At 39.8% G+C, this 23937-nt stretch overlaps 1 protein-coding gene and 1 pseudogene across 7 annotated transcripts in view; one reads left to right on the top strand and one right to left on the bottom strand.

The window, feature by feature from the left end:
- CFAP54 (cilia and flagella associated protein 54) overlaps positions 1 to 23937 on the bottom strand; it is a 292191-nt gene that overhangs the window by 67962 nt on the left and 200292 nt on the right. For 6 of the 7 annotated variants that reach the window (XM_065937187.1, XM_065937217.1, XM_065937208.1 and 3 more), the window contains 10 exons: positions 20957 to 21062; positions 18812 to 18956; positions 17843 to 18000; positions 17492 to 17671; positions 17247 to 17373; positions 10156 to 10311; positions 8791 to 8896; positions 7851 to 7947; positions 785 to 883; positions 142 to 283 (listed from right to left, as the gene is read on the bottom strand). In XM_065937187.1, coding sequence (XP_065793259.1) covers positions 142 to 283; positions 785 to 883; positions 7851 to 7947; positions 8791 to 8896; positions 10156 to 10311; positions 17247 to 17373; positions 17492 to 17671; positions 17843 to 18000; positions 18812 to 18956; positions 20957 to 21062 — 1316 coding nt within the window. The remainder of the gene's footprint in view (positions 1 to 141; positions 284 to 784; positions 884 to 7850; positions 7948 to 8790; positions 8897 to 10155; positions 10312 to 17246; positions 17374 to 17491; positions 17672 to 17842; positions 18001 to 18811; positions 18957 to 20956; positions 21063 to 23937) is intronic. The other variant, XM_065937224.1, reaches the window with a different exon arrangement.
- Positions 2820 to 3732, top strand: LOC136175385 (myocyte-specific enhancer factor 2A pseudogene; annotated as a pseudogene).

The raw sequence follows: 23937 nt of genomic DNA, 5'->3' as shown, positions 1-23937 counted from the left end.
TAAGATGTGCCCTTTCAGGGTCTTAGAGGTTTCCCAAACCATTGTTGTTTTAAAGTTAAAACCCAACAAATCTCTAGAATTAAATCTTTGAAACTTGACTATACATTACATGTATATAAAATGCCCAACATCCAAACATACCAAGTAAATAATCTGTGTATGAAGACAAAAGATCCATGGAAGCAAATTCTGGGATATTGGACAATGCCCCTTGGCTAACTTTATCAGTTCTAGCATTCTTCTTTCCAATAAGTAGATTAATTGCCAGCACAGCCTCACTGACCTAAAATTAATGCATAATTAGAATTCATAAATGCAAGCTTTTTGATTCATAGATATCCATTAGGCGAAGAATGTGAAAAAGCAAATTCATAATATTTGGTATACATTGGAGGAAAAATAAACACAATCTGAAAAACAATATGTGATCCTCTGCATGTACTATGCATCATAGTCAAACAAATCATGATTGCTGACAATTGAATCAATAAATAAGTCACTCTGAATAGGCTCCCTCACCTAGCTGTGATAGATATTTCCCCAAATATGTGCACATGTGTTATCTGCCAATATTTTCATTAAAGAAAAGTGGAAACAAACAAAACCAAGTCTGGCTAATAGTGATTAAAAATACTACACATATAAAGAGCACTTCTAATCGCCCCAAAGAAATATCATTGGCACAAATCTCAAAGAATGTGAAATTTTTCTTTCTCTCGAATAAATAGTGTTGCCTTAACAGATGTGACAGTAAAGAGAAGAATTAAATAAAAATCACACCAACCTGTGCAGCAGCTCTTATTGCAATCCAGGCAAATAAACTGTACATTTCATGTTTATTTATTATCGGTTCTTTAACAGAACTATGCCTTCTGGGAAGAGCCTACAAAATATGGCAAATATTTTATGATAAAGACAGATAAAGATATCATAAAGTTTAATGATAGATTTTCTAATCTTCTGAAGATGAGATTTTAGTGTAACACTGTGTAGCCATTAAGAATAATAATGTACATGCATCTATCAACATGAAGATATCCTAATCATATTAGCAAAAGAAAAGTGTAGGTTACAAAACAACATGCAAAGTATGATCCCATTTTTTAAAAGATAGGTACATCTATATTTCTCTGTATACACAAACAGAGAAAATTATCAACAGTGGTTATGCCAGGTTTTATGGGTAATTTAATTATATTTAACTTTTTTGTGTGATTTTCTAGATAAGCTTACATTATTTGAATATCAATAAAATAAACAGAAATGGCATTTTAAGTGTTATTTACCATTTTAACAGAATATCTATAAATTGAATATATATTGTACGTAAAGATGTCAGAAATAGGAATACTACTTAAAGATTTTGGATAGGTATTTGCCATCAGCTTTCTAACTACAGAACTGTTAAAAGGATGACTGTAATCATGAAGTTCTAAGAATAGCAAAAAGTGACAATGAACAGAGATGCTTGCACTGTGAGGGTCTGCGTGTGTGGCATGTGTGTTCAGCTTTTAAATATAAAAAAGTCAGTAACACAGAAGTAAACAGAAACCTTGCCAGCAACATAGTAGCTGTCTGTTTTACATTTTTAAAGTATTAATAGTCAAATTTAAAGATTCAACTAATCTGGAATAACTATTCGATTAGATGGCTTATTCTAATTTGTTGATGTTCATATTTTGCCTGAGTTTTTTAGATCTTCAACAATAAAATAAGAAATAACAAAAATACTTTTTTTACTTCTGGCAATAAGAAAAAGAAAAAGGAAAAAAAGAAAAGGAAAAGCAATGAGTAAAGCTGATGCCAGAGCAGGAAATACAATGCATAAATGTGACTAGATCAAGTGTTAAACTTGGAGACAGGTGATACCTGGAGAGATTGGTCCATGGGGAATCTAAAATCTAAGCAAAGTAGCCCTGTTCCAAATATGAAGACCATCCTCACTAGCTGTAATAACACTGCTTAGGCTCTGAGGTGGCCACTGCCAGCTTACTGACTATAACCTTGGGCAATTTACCTATTTAATTCTGGACACAAGGCTAATAGGCATTGAGTACAGAATAACATTAAGTAACTATATTGTATGAACAATTAGTGACACAGACATTCAAAAAAGAAAGTTCATTTTTAATTGAGAGGAAGGCTTTATTGAGGTCAAACTTGAGCTCAGAATGGAAATAGGAAAAAAAATATGATGGGCATTTTTTTACATGGGAGGTGTTCAACACTGCATATTAGATACTAGCCTATACAAACAGGTAAGAAAAATTTTAAAGTGCATCTAGAATAGGAAATGAAGTTAAATTGTTTGCAAGGAACATGATCCTATATGTAGAAAATCCCAAGATACACACACACATACACACACACACACACACACTCCTCTAGAATTAATAAATGTGCTTAGCAAGGTCACAAGATACAAAACTCAATATTCATAAATCAATTGTATCAGCAATGAACAATCTGAAAGTGAAATTAAGAAAATACCCATTCATGATAGAAATAATCTTAACAAAAATGTATAAAATGTGCATACTGAAAAGTAGAAAGATACTATCAAGAAAAATTAATATCTAAATAAATGAAGAGAGTTCGTATACATGAATTGAGGATTCAAAATTGTTAACATGCCAAATGTCCACAAATTACTTGTAGATTCAACATAATCTGTACCAAAATTCTGCGTTTTGGCAGAAACTGACAAGCAGATTCTAAAATGAAGAAGAAATGGAAAAGATTCAAAGTGAAAATAATTTTGAAAAGGAAGAATATATGCCTAAAAAATCCCTAGACAGAGGTGCCTGGCAGGCTACAGTCCATGGGGTCGCGAACAGTTGGACACGAGCAACTAAGCGCACACACACATGGATTACTGAGGTCACGTTTACAAAGAGGAAGTTTGGGTTAATGAAGAAAGCCTATGAGCTCAGTGTGCTCTGTGACTGTGAAATAGCACTCATCATCTTCAACAGCTCCAACAAGCTGTTTCAGTATGCCAGCACCGACATGGACAAGGTTCTTCTCAAGTACACAGAGTATAATGAACCTCACGAGAGCAGAACCAACTCGGATATTGTGGAGACTTTAAGAAAAAAAGGCCTTAATGGTTGTGAGAGCCCTGATGCTGACGATTACTTTGAGCACAGTCCACTCTCGGAGGACAGATTCAGCAAACTAAATGAAGATAGTGATTTTATTTTCAAACGAGGCCCTCCCGGTTTGCCACCTCAGAATTTCTCAATGTCTGTCACAGTCCCTGTGACCAGCCCCAGTGCTTTGTCCTACACTAACCCAGGGAGTTCACTTGTGTCCCCATCTTTGGCAGCCAGCTCAGCATTAGCAGATACAAGCATGCTCTCTCCACCTCAAGCCACATTACATAGAAATGTATCCCCAGGAGCTCCTCAGAGACCACCAAGTACTGGCAGTGCAGGTGGGATGTTGAGCACTTCAGACCTCACAGTGCCAAATGGAGCTGGAAGCAGCCCAGTGGGGAATGGATTTGTAAACTCAAGAGCTTCTCCAAATTTGATCGGAACTACTGGTGCAAATAGTTTAGGCAAAGTTATGCCTACAAAGTCTCCCCCTCCTCCAGGTGGTGGCAATCTTGGAATGAACAGTCGAAAACCAGATCTTCGAGTTGTCATCCCCCCTTCCAGCAAGGGCATGATGCCTCCACTGTCGGAGGAAAAAAAAAAAAAAAAAAAAAAAAGAAAAGGAAGAATATAATTGGAGGACAAATATTTTCCAATTTCAAAAAACTTACTACAAGCCATACAGTAATCAAGACAGTGGATACTCACATAAAGGTAGAATTATAGATCAATGGAATAGAATTGGAAGTCTAGGAATAAATATTTATACTTTTGATCAATAAATTTTTTGACAAGGGAGCCAAGGCAATTCAATAAAGAAAAGACAGTCTTTACAACAAGTGATGCTCAGACAAATTAATATCTATGTGCAAAAATATGAATTTAGAGCCTTACCTCACACTTTACACAAAACTTAATTCAAAATGTACCATGATGGACTTAAGCATTAAAGCTAAAAAACTTTTAGAAGAAAACACAGGAGAAAATCTCCAAAATCTGGGGTTAGGTAAGGTGCTACTAAAACCACAAAATATATATTTAAAAAAGGTAAACTGTACCTCATTAAAAGTAAAAACTCTTGTTTCTAAAGATACCATTACTTGAATGAAAAGACAAGCCATCAACTCGAAAAAAATACCTATAAATTATATATCTGATAAGGGACATATATCTAGACTATATATGTTTTAAAAGTCTTATAAGTCAATGATAAAAAAGATAACTCAATTTAGTTTATGCGCAAAAGATTTGAGTAGATATTGTCCTAAAGAAGATATACAAATGGCCATTAGGGATATGCAAATCAAAATCCTAATGAAATACTGCTTAATACCCGCTAGGATGGCTACAATCAAAAAGATAAATAATAACAACTGCTTGCAAGGATGTGGAGAAACTGAAGCCCTCATACACTGCTGGCAGGAATACACAATGGTACAGCACTTAGGAAAACAATATAACAGATCATCAACAGGCTAAACAAAGAGCTGAAGTATGACCCAGAAGTTCCATTCTTAGGTATACACCCAAAGGAATTGAAAACACGCTCACACAGAAAATCTGTATCTGGAATTGAGAGAGCAGCACTGAGACATACACGTCACCATATGTAAAACAGACCCCTAAAAGGAGGCTACTGCATAACACAGGGGGCTCAGCGTGGTACTCTGCCATACTCGGATGGGTGGGAAGGGGTGGGGGTTAGGGAGGTCCAAGAGGGAGCGGACGTGGGGATACTCATGGCTGATTCACGTTGCTGTCTGGCAGAAGCCAACACAATATTGTAAAGCAGCCATCCTCCAATTAAAAATAAAGTTTAAAATATTTAAATCTATATATGAATATTCAAAGCATAATTCATAGTAGCCAAAAGTGGCAACAATTCATAAATCCAGCTCCAGTTGAATGAATCAAGAAAAGGTAAAAAAACTATATAAAGGAATACTACTCACAAGTAAAAGGAACAAATATTGTTACATGTTACAAAATGGGTGACCCCCAAGAACATGATGCTGCGTGAAAGAAGCAGGCATGAGAGATTATATACTGTATGATTCCATTTAAGTGAACTATCCAGAAAAGATAAATCTACAGAGACAGAAAACAGACTAATGGCTACCTGGGACTAGAGGTAGAAATGGGAATGATAGCAAATGGGCACTGGGGATCTTTTGAAGATGAGGGAGATGCTCTAAAACTGGATGGTGATGATAGTTAACACAACATGTAAAATTATTAAACATCTATGAATTGCACTCTTAAAATAGGCTAATTTCACAGATATAATTTATGCTTCAATAAATCTATTTTCTAAACACGTATTTGATAATCTCTCTCTTTGGACTATTTTTTCTCTCAATTCCTTGGAAAACTACTTATCCTCCAAAACTCATCTCATCTGTAAAGCTTTCTCTCACATTCCCCCAGAGCAGAATTAGCTACCTTGCTCCACTCCCCTACTTGACCTATCTTATTATAGGCCTCAGTACATCACAGTACAATTATTTCTTTCCTTGGCTCCTCTGGGCTTCTTAGGGGAAGAGAGTAACATGCTTGGCATACATTAAGCACTCAATAAGTGTTTGTTTGACAAGTGAATACATGAATGAATGTTCAAGAAACAGTTCAACTAACAAATAACTATTGGATACCTACTATGTACAAAATCCTTCAGAAAGATACAACGTTGGAGTCTAGTCAGAGTTACATAATGATAAAGGATAGTCCCCTCACCTCTTTTTGGGTTTTCTTTTGGGTACTTATTATGTGCCAAGTCTTTTATTTTACTTAATTTTCCTAGCTACTCTAAGGGGTAAGTACCCTCACCTTCATTTCACAGATACGGGGACTTGGGTAGGAAAGGCTTCGCCCACTGGTATTAATAGTGCGTCATGAAGCTAGGACTCCAACCCAACCAGGCTGACAGTCACTATACTCCAGACTCCATGTCAGTGAAACAATAAAGCTTTCTTTTCAGTATCTATATAGCAATTGTCTTTACTAGGACATATTTTAAATGTTCTATTTCAATGGTCTGAATATGACTAGATGAATTTTTGTTGTTTTTGACTGTTTTCTGTGTGTCTAATAATTGTAGGTCTTGCTAAAATATTTATGCTGTGTCAAGATATACAGAAAATAATGCTCATATTGTGTTTGTTGTTGCTGTTCAGTCACTGGAGCTATACTATTCTTTCACTCAAATCTTATTTGTTTAAGCTCCTAATTATGAACAGCTCCCTAGAGAAGGCCCAAAAGGTGATATATTTTTTATCCTAGCATCTTATTAATCTGCATTGCAAATTGCCATGGAAACAAAGATTTCTGTTTTCTCTTATTGGATGTAAAGATGTGTATCATATCACAAAAGTAAGTTTTCTATGTAATCATTTTGATGGAAAAAAAAAAAATAGCTGTTACCCACCTAAGGCAGCAACCATTTAAGTTGTTCCAACTGACTGAAAGCCTATTTGTCTACAGGATTTAAATCATGTTTATGTTGTCTCAAAGATTAGAGATTTGACATCAAAATTTTCTGGAGAGGTTTTTTGGCGGGTCAGAGGATTATTTAATGAGAATGAAATATATAAAGCCTACTGAAATCTACAGAATAAACAATTAGATAGCATTTTTTGAAAAATAAAAACCAAGTTTAAAAAAAAAATAAAACAAAGTTCCCCACCCAACTTCCTGCCTAGAAAATCTCCCTGTCTGGGGTGCTCAGGGCTGCTGCACTGGGATGACCCTGGGGGATGGGATGGGGAGGGAGGTGGGAGGGGGTTCTGGATGGGGAACACATTTGCACCTGCAGCTGATTCATGTCGATGTATGGCAAAACCCACTACAATGTTGCAATTAGCCTTCAATTAAAATTAGTTAATTAATTTTTTATAAAAAGAAAGAAAATCTCCCTGTCTGAATCCTGGGTACTCAGGTGTGGTCCACAGACCAGTAGCACTAGCATTTCTAGGAGGTCCTGAGAAAGGCTGAACTTCTGACCTCAACAGCATCACAGGATCCCTGGAGATGTTTCTGCCCCTTATTTAGAAGCACTGCTCGATGGAGTGCATGCCTCTGCCCCCCTGCAAGGCTCCCTCCCAAATGATCAAATCTCACTTTTCACCTCTTTCCACTGCAGTCATTCATAATCCCACCAACTCAAGTTATTTCTTAATCCTAAACTTCCCCACCTAAAATACCCCCAACCTTCCTTCCCTTCTCTTCCTCCCTCACTCCCTCCCACCCTTCCTCCTTTACAGGTTTACTGCCTGGGGACAAGCACTCAGATTGTTCTGGACCTGCTTTGTCACCTTCCAGAATACAGTCTGGTCATAGGACATCTCAATGGATATGTGATAAATGAATGAATGACGTTTCTTATCAAAAGATGATCTGTTTGCCAGCCACATCAGTAATGAAAACCATACTCGTCTATCAGCTTAAGCAATATGTCATTTCCTGCAAACACCTGATCAATCCCAATGACTGAGCATATTTACATGCACCTACATTTCATGGATAATATTTTAACAGGCAAAAATCTCCAAATGAAATCCATTTCCAGAATCTTATGTAAAAATGTCCAAAGAGGTACCTAAATATGAGTATGAGCTTAAAATAATGAATTAATTCCTCCAAGTCACAAAGAAAAATGTCTCTTTATATCCATACCAGGGGTAGCAAAATAAGCAAGCTCAAAGGCAATATACTTTACATTTAATACTTTATATTTCTAATAAAATCATTTATTACCTTAATAACCATCAATGGTGACACTGAAAGTTTGCTCTTTGACTTCCTCATGTGTAAAAATAATGAGGCTATTTCAAGGTAGGAGTCTCTTATCAACCTGAAACAATAAAACACTGTACTTACTACAGAGTCTCACTACTCATAGGCATCATTTTGTATCATGTGACAACAATTTCTGAGCAAATGAAGGTAAAAACAGGCAAAACTAGCATCTGTTCCAAACTGACCCTTTTTTCACAGCACCTGTGGCTTACACACTGGCATCTTCCTCCCTACTGAAATCAGAAGCTCTCACAGAGCTGCGGGTTCTTCCTTGTCCTGTGCTGTCCTCCTGCATGACTGCAAGGAAGTCCAGCATCAAGGCCATGCTGGAATATTCCAGCACACGAGGCGCTACGGAAGTGACAGTCAGCCTGCAGAGACCTGCCTGGAAGCAGGTCTCTGTCTCGGCCCTCCTACACTGATCAGATCCTAGACACACAGAGTTAGGCTGAAAGCCACAACTCGGTGTGGGGGAGGGCTGTGTCCACTCTCAAACCTGTCAGACAGGGTCATTTAAATCAGTGCAGTAAGTCATTATACAGAATTGAGTTGGCCAGCCTTGGCACTGATGAACTCCTTCTCGGTACAGTTTCACATCCGGTGGAAGTTCCTGCATCCTGGGACTGACAGGAGAGCAAGCTGAGTGTAGCCCAGAAGTGATTTTCAGTCCAGTATGTCACCAGGCTAACTGCTGTCATCACCTGTCACTGAGAACAGAGTCGTGGGGAGGAACCCCAAGCAACGAGCTTGAAAAGGAAGTCAGTGAGCCAGGTGGACAGTGGACACCCCAAACTAGCCCTGCCACGAGAGTGTCCCAGTCATTTCAACATACACCCAGAACACGGCGCTCAGATCCAAACACATATTGTGATAATGGAAAGGTCTTTTCTTTTTTTACCCTGAATTTTGATCATGTCTCAAGCTTAGCTGTATAGCTTCAAACAGACTCTCAAGTTGCAAAGTTGGAGGTTTCTCTTCCATCAATATTTGACATTCTATTTTGCCTGAAAGAGAAAAAGGATATACAAAGATCGATTTTCTTTTTTCTACCATTGAGGACTTCAAAACAAATATTTTACGCTGGAAATTTGGAAAACTGGATGTGCTCTCCTTGTGTGTTCATCTCTTTTTCCTGCTGGAAGGTACGCCACCGGGTAAAGAGCTGCTGCTTCCTTCCCTGGGCGCCTCGAGGCTCCCCTGCCTCCTTTCACTGTTCAGACACAAGTGTTATCATCCTATTTTCCTTCCATTTCCTTACTTTGTGCTCTCACTTCCTCCTGCGGTGCATTCCTTTAATCTACATCCATTTTCTTCTTTGCTCAATCATTGCAGGCATCATAGGAAACACCTTTGCTAGAAACAAATCCTAGAAAATCAGCAAACACTGGAAAACCAACACAGATAATGCAAACGCTCTCGTGTGCACACAGCTCCCCCTCCCTCATGGTGAGCTGCAGCCTTCAAAAGCCAGGCGCTGGAATGCTACTTTTATAGCCAGGACTGGAAAGAGAAATCTCATAATCACTATGAAAAGGATTGACAGTTTCCTTGCAGCATGTGGACAGAGCACAGAGCCACCTCATGTGAAGTTCACATCTGGGCATTTAGTAGCTCTTGACATATAGATGGCTATTTACCCAGACTGGCCTCATCTGCCAACCAGGACTGATCATGCCTACCTTGTAGCGCTATTGTAGGAACTGGCAATATGAGATGTAACACACTGATTACAGTGCTTTATACCTAGTAGATGTTCAATAAATGATACCAGTTGTCATCATCACTTCTCTCAGGGCTAAAATGGCCACAACAAAGTTATATGAATGCATTATGCACATGTGTATTGTAAGTTATAAGTACAGATATGCTATAGCTATTTAAATGGATCGGTATCTTTTACAGAAACTGGCTATTTCAGCTAAGTAATGAAATTATGCATAAAAATATCTACTAAGCATTCTTTAAGTAACATTTTTCATAGCTAAATGACTGATAATGAGATTTTTGTGTCAAATGTGAAACTTTGTGTAAGGAAATGAAAATAAGAGTCTTTTTTCCCTTTCTAGATGTAAACTTAATATAAGCATGTTCATTTTATCCAAAACTCAGTTTGGCAGAGACATCAAGGTGTTTGTCAACACCACACCCTTTGTAAAATCAACATTTTATATAATCAGTGACCAGATTTTTAAGAAGTCTTTTGTTAATAGAAAAAAAAGTTTCGCCAAACTTTATCATAGCTGTGACCCCAAATACATCTTACCTTTCTGAAAAAAGATTTCAGCTTCCACCTCATGTTCTTCTGTTCCTGATGTCCTAGCGAGCTTCAAAGCTATTTCAAAAAAATGAAGGGCAGGTAACCACTTTGAAGAATCCTTCTTTTTACTGGTATAATATACTTGCTTGGCCATGGTATGCCCTAAAAGAAAGACATTAGATTAAGAGGGAGAAATACACATAGTGTTCATAACAAGGACTTCGCAGGTGGTGCTGGTATAAAGAACCCGTCTGCAATGCAGGAGATGCCAGTTCGATCCCTGGGTCGGGAAGATCCCGTGGAGGAGGGCATGGCAACCCACTCCAGTATTCTCGCCTGGAGAAACCCATGAACAGAGAAGCCTAGCAGATTAAGGTCCAGGTGGTTGCAAAGAGTCGGACACAAATGAAGTGACAGCACACACACACCCATTCATACCCAACCTCCCAGTTAACAGACTCCTCTCACTATAGGTGCGGTTAAGAAGTGTGGCTGTGTGGTCGGAGGAGGGTCCCTGGGAGCCTAGTGGTTAAGATTCCAGGCTTTCACTGCTGTGCCCTGGGTTTAATCCCTGGTCAGGAAATGAGCTCCCATAAGCCCTTAGCAAGGCCAAAAAAGGAAAAAAAAGAATAGAATTCTAGGTGTCTTTAGTTTTTAGCATTGAAGAAACACTTTAAGGAAACTCAGTACCCAAATATTTCAATGAACTATAAACAACAGCCTTTTGAAACTTGGTCTTTGATAAGTTTCAACATTTTTCTCATTTATAAGATGAAGAATAATCTCTTGAGTCTTTTTCCATTCTAAAAGTTCACAAGGCTCTACATAACTTCTGGGTTCCAGAGATAAGGTTGTTAGTAGTGAAACACTGGGAAGTTTTATATAAAAGTTTTATGTTGCTCCCAATATAATCTGCATATATTAATAGGCAGTAATTCCTATTTAGTTCTATAGTGGTTCCTCACATTGCATATTTTCTCATTACAATTTGTTGGCAAACCCATTATGGACAAAGACCTCACGTCACACTTCTGGTATGGTCCCATTACTTCTTAACATAATAAAGGATTATTGTATTATTGAAGAGGCATTAGATTTAATTTCTAATCACCTCAAAGACAGAAAGACATTTTTTTTTGCCACCCCCCCGCCACCCGACAGACAGACATTTATTCCACAAATATTTTCTGAATGAATTCTTAGGCACTGGATAAGAAAGAGAAAAGTGGAAAATAAGAACTAAGGTTCCTACAATGCCAGGTACCATCCCAAGTACTTATGCATTATCTCATGCAATCCTTGCAACTCTGAGTGGATATCATTATTATACTCATGTTACAGAGGAAAAAGCAGTGGCACAGTTAAGTTTAAGTAAATTGCCCAAAATCACACAATCTGAACCTAGGCAGTCCAGAGCCAGGACCCATATCCTAAACCACAACTCTGCAGCAAAACCCTTAAGAGAGAGACCCTGGAGCTTAATGTCTAACAGGGACTGTGAACGGCCAGACAGGCAATCAAAATACTGCGTGGTTGACAGTGTAGGCAGTGAAAGCCCAGGACACTGTGGTAGCAGGTTATAGGAGCCCTGGGCCAGACCTGAGAAAGGTCAGCGATGTCTGCCTACTGAGTACGGCCATCAAGGCGGGTAACTGATGATCACCTCTGATATGTTTAAAGAAGAAAAATGTTGAGATAAAAGTAAAAGGCAACTGGGTGGAAAAGTTGTATTGATAGAATAGCTTAACAGGCATAGTAGGGGGAGTGTGAAGAGAAAGGCAGTGTAGAGTTGCAGAATGATACAACTCGGCTCCAGCTGGAATCCTGGGCACAAGCCAGGCATTGGAGTTACTGTGTCACCAGAGGCTCTGAGTGGTCCCTACACGCCACTGAGCGTTGAGGCAGCAGAACCAGAAACTATCAGATGTTTCTTTGAGTTCTAAAAATTTGAAATCCAAGATGCCAGGCCCTACAAAGAGTTTTTAAGAAGCCTAGGGTTTTTTTTTTTGTTTTGTTTTATTTTGTAAATGTGTAGTTTACGAATGAGCTATTTGAGTAGAAGGATGGTGGTGGAAAGGGTCTTCCTCCTCCCTCTCTCTCTGATCCAAGGAGAAGTCACACAGCCCTTCCTCTGGACAAGGCACTTTGCTGAGAAATGGAGATGAGGAAACTGAAGGCTTGCCTCCTGGGGCTCCCTAAGAGAGGAAGGAGGCCTGGCACGGAACAATGAGAATGGCTGACATCTGTGAAGTTCTGAGAACAAACCAGGTGCCCTTCTAAACGTGCTACACAGTCCGCTCACTTCATCCCGTGAGATTGGTACTTTTCTTACCCACATCTTATGAGAGAGGAAACTGAAAGCACAGAGGAGTGGAGTGATTTCCTGGAGGGAACTGGACCGGAATTCTTTCTCCAGAGTCCATTCTCTTAAACCCAATAATCACCACCAATGATCAGATGGCAGGCAAGAAGGATATGCTAATACCATTTGTCCTATACCACCGCACATCTCAATACCTCTCCCATTCTTACATGTCTTGCTTATTGTTTCAAAATACACTACAATTGTTTATTAACATAAAACAAAAAAATCAAGTCTCTTCATGTCATTGAGGCACTTATATACATGTACAATGTGTACTGCTGCTGAGTGACTTCAGTCGTGTCCGACTCTGTGCGACCCCATAGACGGCAGCCCACCAGGCTCCCCCGTCCCTGGGGTTCTCCAGGCAAGAAGACTGGAGTGGGTGCCATCCTTCTCCAATGCATGAAAGTGAAAAATGAAAGTGAAGTCGCTCAGTCATGTCCGACTCAGAGACCCCGTGGACTGCAGCCCACCAGGCTCCCCCGTCCCTGGGGTTCTCCAGGCAAGAACACTGGAGTGGGTGCCATCCTTCTCCAATGCATGAAAGTGAAAAATGAAAGTGAAGTCGCTCAGTCATGTCCGACTCAGAGACCCCGTGGACTGCAGCCCACCAGGCTCCCCCGTCCCTGGGGTTCTCCAGGCAGGAACACTGGAGTGGGTGCCATCGCCTTCTCCACAATGTGTACTACAGTACTATAAATAAGTACTGACATATAATAATAGTACTTGTTTTCTAGGTTTTTGTTAAAACTAGAAAAAGAATTGTTACAGAAATTGACTTTTCTCTCTCTCTCCCTAACTAGATAACAGATCCTTTAAAGGCAAAGACGATGGCTTCCAGTTATAGTCCCACTCCCCAGCATTAATCTTGAACCTTTCTTCAATCAGTAATCTACTTCTTCAACTAATAAGGAAGTTCTAGGTTCAGTCATTAATAGGAAAAATAATCTTTAATAATCATGATACTTATTTTTTTGTTGTTTTAGGAAAATAATCTCAAAATGTCTTTCTCTGTAAAAGGTTTTCACAAAGAAAAAAATAACCTAAGTTCCTCTGTTCTTCCAATGCAATCTATACTATCACTGTAAAGGAAAACTGTAGAGAAACATCAAATCAGAGGATTTTTATGCTTCATAATATTGAAGCATGCCTTTTTGCAATAAACATCAAGACTGTGAAAAAGATGTTGTGAAGCTGATGTTGTTTTGACAGAAGAGCTGCTTTTGGTTTTTGTTCTTTAAGTTGGTATTTAATATAACATAACAGAAAGCAAGCTGTTCTGCTTCAAGTGAGTCTAAAAATCAGCAGCAGTATTGCCACTGAGTGGTGACACATCTTCAAGATTAGTAAGGCAGGAGAGCGGAGAATACATTTAACACAATCTGCACAATTTAACACAATCTGTGCTTTAAGTTCTTGTAGAAATCCAATATATTGATAATATAAATTGTGGGCTAAATATGTAGGAAAATAGCTCTCATGAGATCAGTGAACAGGACAGGAATTCTGCAGGTCAGCTAGGCTTGCCTGATTTCATAATTAAGGAAACATTAACAATAGGGGTGAATGGATTTCCCTACAGCAATAAAATTCATAAATGATGATAATCATAAAATAATAATAATCATGATGAGGAGGAGAAGAAGGGGAGTAAGGGGAAAAGATTCTGGGCAGTTTGAACACACTTCTGTTACCCTCCCTCCCCAACTCTAGTCCAATCACCAGCCTCTCCTGAGCTGAGCAGCTGCTGGAACGGGACGTAAGTGGGGCCCAGCAGGTGAGGGGTGAACTCCAAAATGTTGGTTTGGCGGTTATTCAAGTGTGACAAGGTCAGCAGGTCAGGAGATGAACGCCACTGAAAAGAATGCCTTCTTTTTGCTCAAAGGTCTCAAGAGGACCTGGGCACACGTGCCAGCAGGGCAGCCCAGAGCAGCGTGAGGGCCAGTCAGGAGGCACCGGTGCTCCAGGGAGGAGCAAAACCCTGCTCCCATTGGGTCTGTTTCTTCGGTTTTAACCCCTGCTTCCTACTGCTTTTGTTTATTAAAAGCATAGTGTCCATACACAATGGTCTGCCTCAGGGAACACCGCCACTCTATCTGAATGTGAAGCCAAAGTGCCTTTGTTCAGGGAGACACCCTGGTCCTATCCACTGTGGACCGCTACAGAAAGGTAGAAATTAAATGCACGTACTCTGTGAGGCTGGCCATTCCAGGAGATATTTGCAAGATGAATGGCCTCTTTACTTTAGTTCCTCACCCTACCCTGCTCTGTGTTCCATAAAAGATACTGGCATCCAGACTCCAATGAGATGGCTATTTTGAGACGTTAGTCTGCCATCTTCTCGGTCAGATGGCTTTCTGATTAAAGTCATATTCCTTGCCTCAACACCTCGTCTCTGATATATCGGCCTGTTGTGTGGCAAGAAGAGCGAGCTTGGACAGGGTAACAGAGGCTCAAGGAGAAAATGTGGGCAAGAGTCTTTACTGTATTTTTTGTGGAAAGGAGTGGGTGGGTAGTGTAAGCAGACCAAGGTTTAGGATTGGCTAGTTTATATAATTTCAGTGGTCTCTGCTAGTAGTGCATATTTGTCTCTGGGGTGATTAGGGCAGAGAAATATTGGCCCCAAGGGTAGGAACCCAGCAAACTCATTAAAGGTTCTGGGTGTGGGCTGGAAAAGCTGGTTTGCATATAAAAGTCACCATCCCAGGAAAGTGGTTAATTAACCTCTAAGAACTGGCTAAGCCTGAGAGGGGAAGTCCCTCCCTGGTCAGCAAGACTCCAGATGTCAAAGCATCAGGAATACATTTAAAAAGTAATTTTATTTATTTATTTATTTTTGGCTGTGTTTTGCCTTTGTTGCTGCGCTGGCTTTTCTCTGGTTGTGCTAAGTGGAGGCTAGCCTCTAGCCCCTTGCACTGCAGGGGCTTCTCATTGTGGTGACTTCTCTTGCCAGGGAGCATGGGCTCTAGGGCAGGTGGGACTCAGTAGTTGCAGCTCCAGGCTCCAGAGCACAGGCTCAAGAGCTGTGGTGCATGGGTTTAGTTGCTTGGCGGCTTGTGGGATCTTTCCAGATCAGGGATTGTACCCATGCATTGGCAGGTGGATTCTTTACCACCAAGCCACCAGGAAAGCCCCAGATATACGTTTCTTTCTTTCTTTTTTTTTTAAGGCATGATTAATGTAGCTTAGAACAAAGACAGCTGTTACAAGATTTTCAGCCCTCTGAGACAGACAAGAGCCTTGGAGCTAGAGGCACATAGCTTTGGGTAAACAGTGTCTGTGAGCTCCTGTGAAGGGTAGCAATACTGGTTTCCTAGGAGTTATATGGTAAATAATCTGCCTGCCAATGCAGGAAATGTAAGAGACGCTGATTCGATCTCTGGATCAGGAAGATCCCCTGAAGAAGGAAATGGCACTCCACTCCAGTACTCTTGCCTGGAAAGTCCCATGGGCAGAGGAGCCTGGCAGGCTACAGTCCATGGGACCACAAAAAGTCAGACATGACTGAGCAACTGAGCGCATGCACGCACGTGCGCGCGCGCACACACACACACACACACACACACACACACACACACACACACACCCCCCCCCCACACACACACACACACACACACACACACACCCCCCCCCCCCCCCCCTCTGGCTTACTGGTCTACCTTCTACAATCAGGTCCTCTCTTGGCTGGCTTCAGGCTATCCTCCAATCTATTCTTCACCCAGCAGCCAGGGTAATCCTCCGAAACATAAACTGTTCCCTGATCACCTCCTCCCATTAGGCTGCCCCTACCCCACTCTGCTCTGGCTGTAATAGTCTCCTTGCAGTTCTAGAATATGTCAAGTGTGTCCTGACCTCAGAACCTACAACTCACTGCTTGCTCTGCCTCCACTATGCATGACTCCACTATGCAATATTCATGACTCTACTATGCATATGCATAATACTTACAGTCCAGAATTAAATACCACCTCCCCAAAGAGGCCCTTACAATTATTCTATTCAGTACTTAAATAGACACCCCTTCCTTTGCTATTCTTTATCAATAGACCTTACCCACATCTTTTATAACACTAATTATAATTACATACATAAACATAACTCATCATCATATTTAAGCTTTCTATATCCTTGCAGATTTCTTATATAATTGTTGTCAAATGCAGATTTCTATAAAATATATGTTGTATTAAATTTTCTAGATATTATAAAAATGTATGAATATTGAATAAATATTAAAGTGTTTTATACAATATTTATAATATGATAAATGATATAATATTCATTCCTGTATATGATTTGTTTACTTGTTTATCTCTATCTTCAAGGTTAAGAGCAGGAACTACATCTGTTTTCATCTCTAGTAGCTTCCCAGGACCTCACATGGAGGCTGGCACATGGTAGGTGATCAGATGTCTGTTCCTTCATCAGCAAAAGAAAGAACTGAGTAGATAATTGCCTTCTAACATTTCCACTATCCTTCCATCCAAACTACTTTTCAACTAAAGGATTACACTGTGTAAGTAGCTTTGTATAACCAGCTATTTAATTAAATGCCTTTGTGCGCAAGGAATAACATGGCACGAATAATAATTTTTTCAACTATTTTTTAAATAAATGGAATCTGGGTATTCATAAATATTGCCCCAAATTAAATGCACTCACAAGATAGCCTGCTTGAAAATAAATTAAGCCTTTTTATCAGTGTCTTGAATACATGTTTAAGTGTCCTTACCAATTCTCATTTTTGTTTTGGCCAATAACATGACATGAGGAAGATAAATATTTTTCAAAGGCAGTAATGGACTTGCATAGTCAGTGTTTGATGAAGGCAATTCAATTGTTTCTCCAAAACTTATCATCTGTAAAAGAAACATTTTAATAAGTAGTTAGCTAATGTGTCTAATAAGACAAGAAAGGTCTGCAATAAGAAAAAGAAGAGTAAGTTTCTAAATCTTTTGGACAGTAAAGCATTCTCACCTGTTCTATAAGAATGCTGTGAGACTGAGTCAACAAATACAATTTTTCTATTTTCGAAGAAGGAGTTTCCTTGAATTTCTCAGCTTTTGTTAAATCATCCAGCAAAAGCATGCTTCTCACCAAGGTTAAATGAGATCGAGGAGAAATAAAGTCATGCCCTTCAAGCAACTGTATTACCTCCTATTAAAATAAAATTATTACATCTGATAGTACCATTTACAATTCACTGAAACAAGAGCTGGCCATATTGACGGCCATACAAGCAGTAACTAATGGAAATTTAAACTCTCTCCTTTTATTCTAACCAGAATCCTTCAGTAAATATCAACGCGGATGAGGCTGCCTTCCTACCTGAAGGCTTTTTATGATGTCTGCCTTTAAATGCTTTTCTTGTAGGCCGATAATTACAGCTTGCATCAAGAATTCAGCCTGCAGCTCCCTGTCACCTGCAGCTTTTGCCTCCACACACACTTCATTGATAAGGCTCACATAATCTGTTATATCGTTTTCTAAAATAAACAAACACAGTTACTTAAAGTGCACCGAGAAAGGAAAAAACTGTATAAGCATAATATCCTCAAAATTTATCATAGGAATATTGTATAAAATAGAAGGAAGGTGCAAAGATGGAAAACAAGACTACATGAAACATTGAAAATAAATGTAATTTGGGGGAAGTACTTTAGAGTATTCAAATGCTGCAAAAGTAATAATGATATTGCATGAATTAATTTAATTTGGGAGACGGTAGAGATGGGTAAATAGATAGGCTCACATAGAGATAACTATTAACCACTGCCAGCACTAATATTTGTAGGTGCCAGGTTGTAATCTAAGACCTTTAGAAATTTAACCCATTTATCCTGGAAATAATCCTATGAAGTAGGTACCCTATTTCTATTTTACAGAGGAGGAAACTGGGGCATAGGGGGATTAAGTGATTTGGCCAAGATCACACAGCAAGGAAGTGGTGGATAGAGAATTTGAACTCAAGGCAGGGTGGCTCCAGAAGCTGCTCTCTGGACCCCTGCACCAGGCTGCCTTCCTAGATGACAGGAGGGCTTGGGCATTAGTATTCCGAAATCTCATTGCCTGCAATGCATACATCAGTAACATATATGCCATTTTCAGTGATAAAAGGGACTGCTGAAAATGATTATCCTCGTTTAATATCTCAATTTTTAAAATTCTGGAAACAGATCAAGCTAAGAAGCTATAAAATGTTAATGTTATAATAAAATACATCCCAATAAAACCTCTGTTACCTAAGTAAAATTAAATTTTATGAAAGCTTTGATTGAAGAGACAGGATATTTGTACCTTTCACGATTCCAATGCCACGAATCTGGGCAACAAATGCAGTCACCAAGGCTAAGCGGCACCTCAACCACAGATGAATGTTGAAATATTCTCGAGAATTTAGGGAAATAGGATCTAAAAAATTGTCGTCTTTACTTTCAGTCGCCTAGACAATATCAAAATGATGATTATCTTTCCACTTAAAAATGCCCAAGTTCTAGTCTAGTGTTAAATATAAGTTAAGGGAAGCATTGATACCATTTAGTAGCGTTAAATTTTTAATTTTAGAAATTATTCTTTAACATTCTATAAAACATAAAAGATACACAAAAAACAAGTAAAATCACTGTTAACACTGATCCTCATTTAAGTGCTTTCTTTTTCTCTGTGTACCCACTGTTGAAAACTAGATTTACAGTCTGAATTTTTCATTGCAAACTATATCAACAGTTTCCATACCTTCAAAGATTTTGTGACCATCATTTTAAAGGCTGAAAAACAGCAATATTGACTAATTATTGAGTGCTTATTACATGCCAGGGGCTGTGCTACATGCTTTATACATATTATCTCACTTAATCCTCCTGACAAGCCAAAGAGCGGTTATTGTCATTCTCTGTTTTTCAGAGTTGAGAAGTGAAGCCTAGGGAGGCTAACTATTTGCTTAAACCCCATCATATTCTGGCAGAGGTTAGGATTCACACTTGTGTCTTTCTGAATTTAGAGCCCACAGTCTTAACTGACTAAGTTATATTGCTAGGTGCTGCTGACATATTTTATGACTTACTATCCTTATTGTTTAAGTTTACAAAGGAAGTGACCAATGGGAGGGAGGTGACAAAGGAGCTCTTCAACTGAGAGCTAACAATTGTCTGTGAGCTATCATCTCAGACACTTCATCTACAACAATGCCTCTTTGTTCTAGGAATTTCCTGCTGTGCATCTCTGACAGTTCACCATCTCCAACCAGTCAGCAACATCTGTTATCAAGGAGCTGTGACCTGGACTTGATGGGAGCTAAAGAGACTGACGGGTGAGGTGCAGAGGAGGAGAGGGTGAGCTGTTCCTGGGACCAGAGTAAGAAGGGAACAGAGAACCAGGGAGAGAATCATGATTAGAATGAGGGGTCTACTACTTAGATTAGATTTACAGAAAAAAATACCTATCTATGTACTTTAATCTCCACCTATATGCCCGTTACTGTTGAAAAGCCAAGTCATGCTTAATCTAAATCAGGGCTTCTCGGCCTCAGCACGACTGACATTCTGGGCCAGACACTTGTGGGGGAAACGCCGCGTGTGTTACAGGATGCTGAGCAACATCCCTGGCTTCTAGCCAGTAGATGTTATTAGCATTGCCTCTAGTTAGAACCACCGAAATGTCTCTAGGCACTGCAAATGTCCCCTGAGAGGCAAAATCACCCCCAACTGACAGCCACCACTCTAAGTAAATTTTCAGAATCAGATTGCTTTTTAGCATATATATTGCTTTTAATATAGTAAGAAATGAGTCAATTAGTTTTGTTTTGTAAAGACTTAGACAGTAGCAATTTTATTAGTAAAGCTTAAGCTTTATTTTATTCATTTTAAAATGAGCAAGGGTTTAGTGTACTGAATCTTTATATTTTAATCCTAAACAATCCTGTATTATTAAATTACTTGGTCTAATTGAAGTCCATAAAATTTCAAAGAATGTGAGACACCAGTTGCCATATAGATTTGAGAGCTTAAGAGCAGAAGAATCTAATTGTGAGAAATTCAAGATGGGAAACAGCACACGTGTCACACTGGTAATGCTAAAGAACAAATATAATTGAAAGTGAAATGAAGACCAAGTATTGTGAAACAACTTCATTTACTGGTGACACCAGATCTAGAAGACTAGAATGATATATCTGGTGGGACTTCAGTCACTATTACATCCAATTTCTTCAGTTCCTAAATGAGATTACACAGCTCTTTTAAAAAATTTTAAGGAACTTGCCCAAGGTATACTGACTAATAAATAGCATCAACATGGGACTTAAACACAGATCTTTTTATTCTGAACTCAATGTTTTCAGTACTTTACCCCTTTGTTTCATTTAAATAATGAGACAGTGTCCTAGCATGTCAATAATTATTCCATAATAAGTATTATAAGGATAAACATTAAATTCATACATACATTACTTCCTGGAGAGGTGCCATTCTCTGAGTCATCTTCTACTACCTTCTTTTTAAAAAGTTTTGAATCCTGGAGAAGTTTAAGTGTGGAAAATACTATCGCAGCACTAAAATAGAGAATATAATTTAAACATTATTAATATTACACTTCACTTGTGGCATTTATACCTTATTTCCTAAGTCTCTTCCTCCAAAAGAAACCCTCCCCATATTCCCACCCCCCCAAAAACTATTAGGTGCCCTGTCTGTGTGCGCTAGTGTGGTCTTAGCCACAAGAGGGCACTTATCACACTATTTAACTGCCTGCAAACCACTGTAGAGTCTCACCTAATTTATCTTATTCCTTGCAAAAATCCAGCATCTAGTGGCTCAGACACAATAGAAGTTAAAAAATATTTTTAAATGAAAAGTGTGAACAAAAGAATGAATGTTTCCAAGATCTAAAACAAAATTTACTCAAACACTCATTAATAAAATGAGCACAGATGTATTTTCTATACATCAGAATATGGTTCTCCAGGTTTTTTTGATGCCATAAAACTGTGTTGCTATGCACTTGGAAACTCTTGAAAATTTTTGCTCAATTAGTATCTAGCAGTGCCAAGAGGTAAATGGACTTAATGAAGAAAATAGAAGCCAGGAGATAGGAACTCTTCTCACTTCCTGTTGCCCGGGATGTAAGTTTTTCTTCACTTTAAATCATCCCATCCTCTTTCCCTATATGATGATATACATACAATTGATGTCACACTTTTTAAAAATATTTTAATAATATATGTCAACAGGTCTTCTCATTTGAAAATCTAGACCAAAACAAAATTCAAGTGCGGAATAATCTACCTGTAATGCTTGTTGCTACGCTACTTTATACACAGACTGGATGAAAGCCAAATGGACACTATATCCATTTATCTAATTGCTCACTTGATCTCTCCACTTGAATAGTAAATAACAATCACATTTAAGAGGTGTTATGAGCTAAACCGTGTTGAGGTCCTAACCCTCTGTGCCTCAGCATGCATTCTGACTTGTAAATAGAGTCTTGACAGAGGTAAACAAGCTAAAACAAGGTCATTATGTGTTACATGCTCTGCTAAGTCGCTTCAGTCATGTTTGACTTTTGCAACCCTATGGACTATAGCCCGCCAGGCTCCTCTGTCCATGGGATTCTCCAGGCAAGAATACTGGAGACAGTTGCCATTTCCTTCTCCAGGAGATCTTCCTGACCCAGGGGTCAAACCCGCGTCTCTTGCGTCTCCTGCATTGGCAGGTGTGTTACCTGGAAACCACTAGTGTTACCTGGAAAGCCGCATTCCAATATAACCAGTGTCCTTACAAACGGGGGAAATTTGGACAGAAAGACAGACATGGACAGAGAAACAAACATGCCCAGAGGGAAGTTGATGTGAAGACACATGGGGAGAAGGCAGCCCGTGACTGGAGTGATGCATCTACACGATCCGAAACACCAAAGATAGCTGGCAGCAACAAGAGGTGAGGAAGGGCTCCCTCCAGAGCTGCCAAAAAGAGCGAGGTCCTGCCAACGCCCTGATTTTTGGACAGTCAGCCTCCAGAACTGTGAGACAATAAAATTCTGTTGTTTTAAGACCCAGTCTTAGGTACTTTGTTATGCTAGCCCTAGGAAACTTGTTGCTCAGTCGCCCAGTCATGTCCGACTCTTTGTGACCCCATGAACTGCAGCACTCCAGGCCTCCCTGTCCCTCACTGTCTCCCGGGGTTTGCCCAAATTCACGTTCGTTGCATCAGTGATGCTGTCCAGCCATCTCATCCTCTGATGCCCTCTTCTCCTTCCGCCCTTGGGAGAAGGGGATAGCAAACCTTCTGCCCGCCGGAGGAGGGAATGGCATACTACCGCAGTACACGTGCGTGAGAGCCTCATGAGCTGTATAAAAGGCCTAGGAAACCAGCATGGGTTAAAAGCAGAGCCCCTCCCCCTCCCCCTCCCTTCCGCCTCCTCCACCAAACCTGCTGCTCCTTCCCGTTCTCTACCCCAGATCAAGAGCCCAGTATCACCACTGCTTCCCCTTGGCCTCACACTCCATGTTCAATCTGACAACAAGTTCTGTCGGCTTCACCTTCAAATCTGGATGCTATCCAGCAGCTCCTTCCTTCCTTCACTGCCACTGCTAATGCCTCCATCCAAGCCACCAACATCTCCAGGCAGACAGCTGTGGGAACTTCCTGGCCAGCCTGTCTGACAGGGCTCCCACCCCTGTGGTCCTCGTCTCTACCCAGTGGCCACATCAATCTCTCTTCAAGATGTAAATCAGATCATGTCGTTCCCCTGGTCCTCCTTCCAGAGCCTCCCTGGCTGTGGCCAGTACACCATCTCCTTTGGGTCAGTTAGGGTCTTCATCAGGGCCCAGGAACACTTCTAAGAAGGTATATAGTCTCTGTGTATAGGCTCCCAAGGTATGTACACATGCTCAGATCTTCATTACATTTTAAAGCCTTTTTTTGGTATGCACCCACGTGTTGTATCAAAAGATATCCTCTCTCTCGTCTTCCCTCAATCTTTTTTTAAAATGGTAACTGGTGTTTACTGTGTTTACCACCTGCCAGGAGCTATGTTAGTGCTTTCTGTGAATTAATCCCCACCACAAACCTACAAAGTATGCATTATTATCATTCCTATTTGATAGGTGAGCTAATTGAGACCCAGAAATGCTAAATGACTTGCCTAAGGTGACTCAATGGACATGGGTTTGAGCAAAGTCCAGCAGATAGTGAAGGACAGGGAAGGCTGGCGTGCTGCAGTCCAGGGAGTCACGAAGAGCCACACACGACGGAGCGACTGAACAACGAAGGTGACTCGGATAGAAAGGGAGGCAGGATCAGAACCCAGGTCACTGGAGCCGGCAGCATTCTGACTCATCCTTCTGCTGTGTGGACTCTTCCTTTTTACAGTTCTAACACACTGCGTTCTGTTTATCCTGGCACAGTGTTACTTGGTCCCACATT

This window comes from Muntiacus reevesi, chromosome 1 (genome assembly GCF_963930625.1).
Source record: "Muntiacus reevesi chromosome 1, mMunRee1.1, whole genome shotgun sequence".
Lineage (NCBI taxonomy): Eukaryota > Metazoa > Chordata > Mammalia > Artiodactyla > Cervidae > Muntiacus > Muntiacus reevesi.
This window is presented reverse-complemented; position numbering and strand designations above follow the sequence as displayed.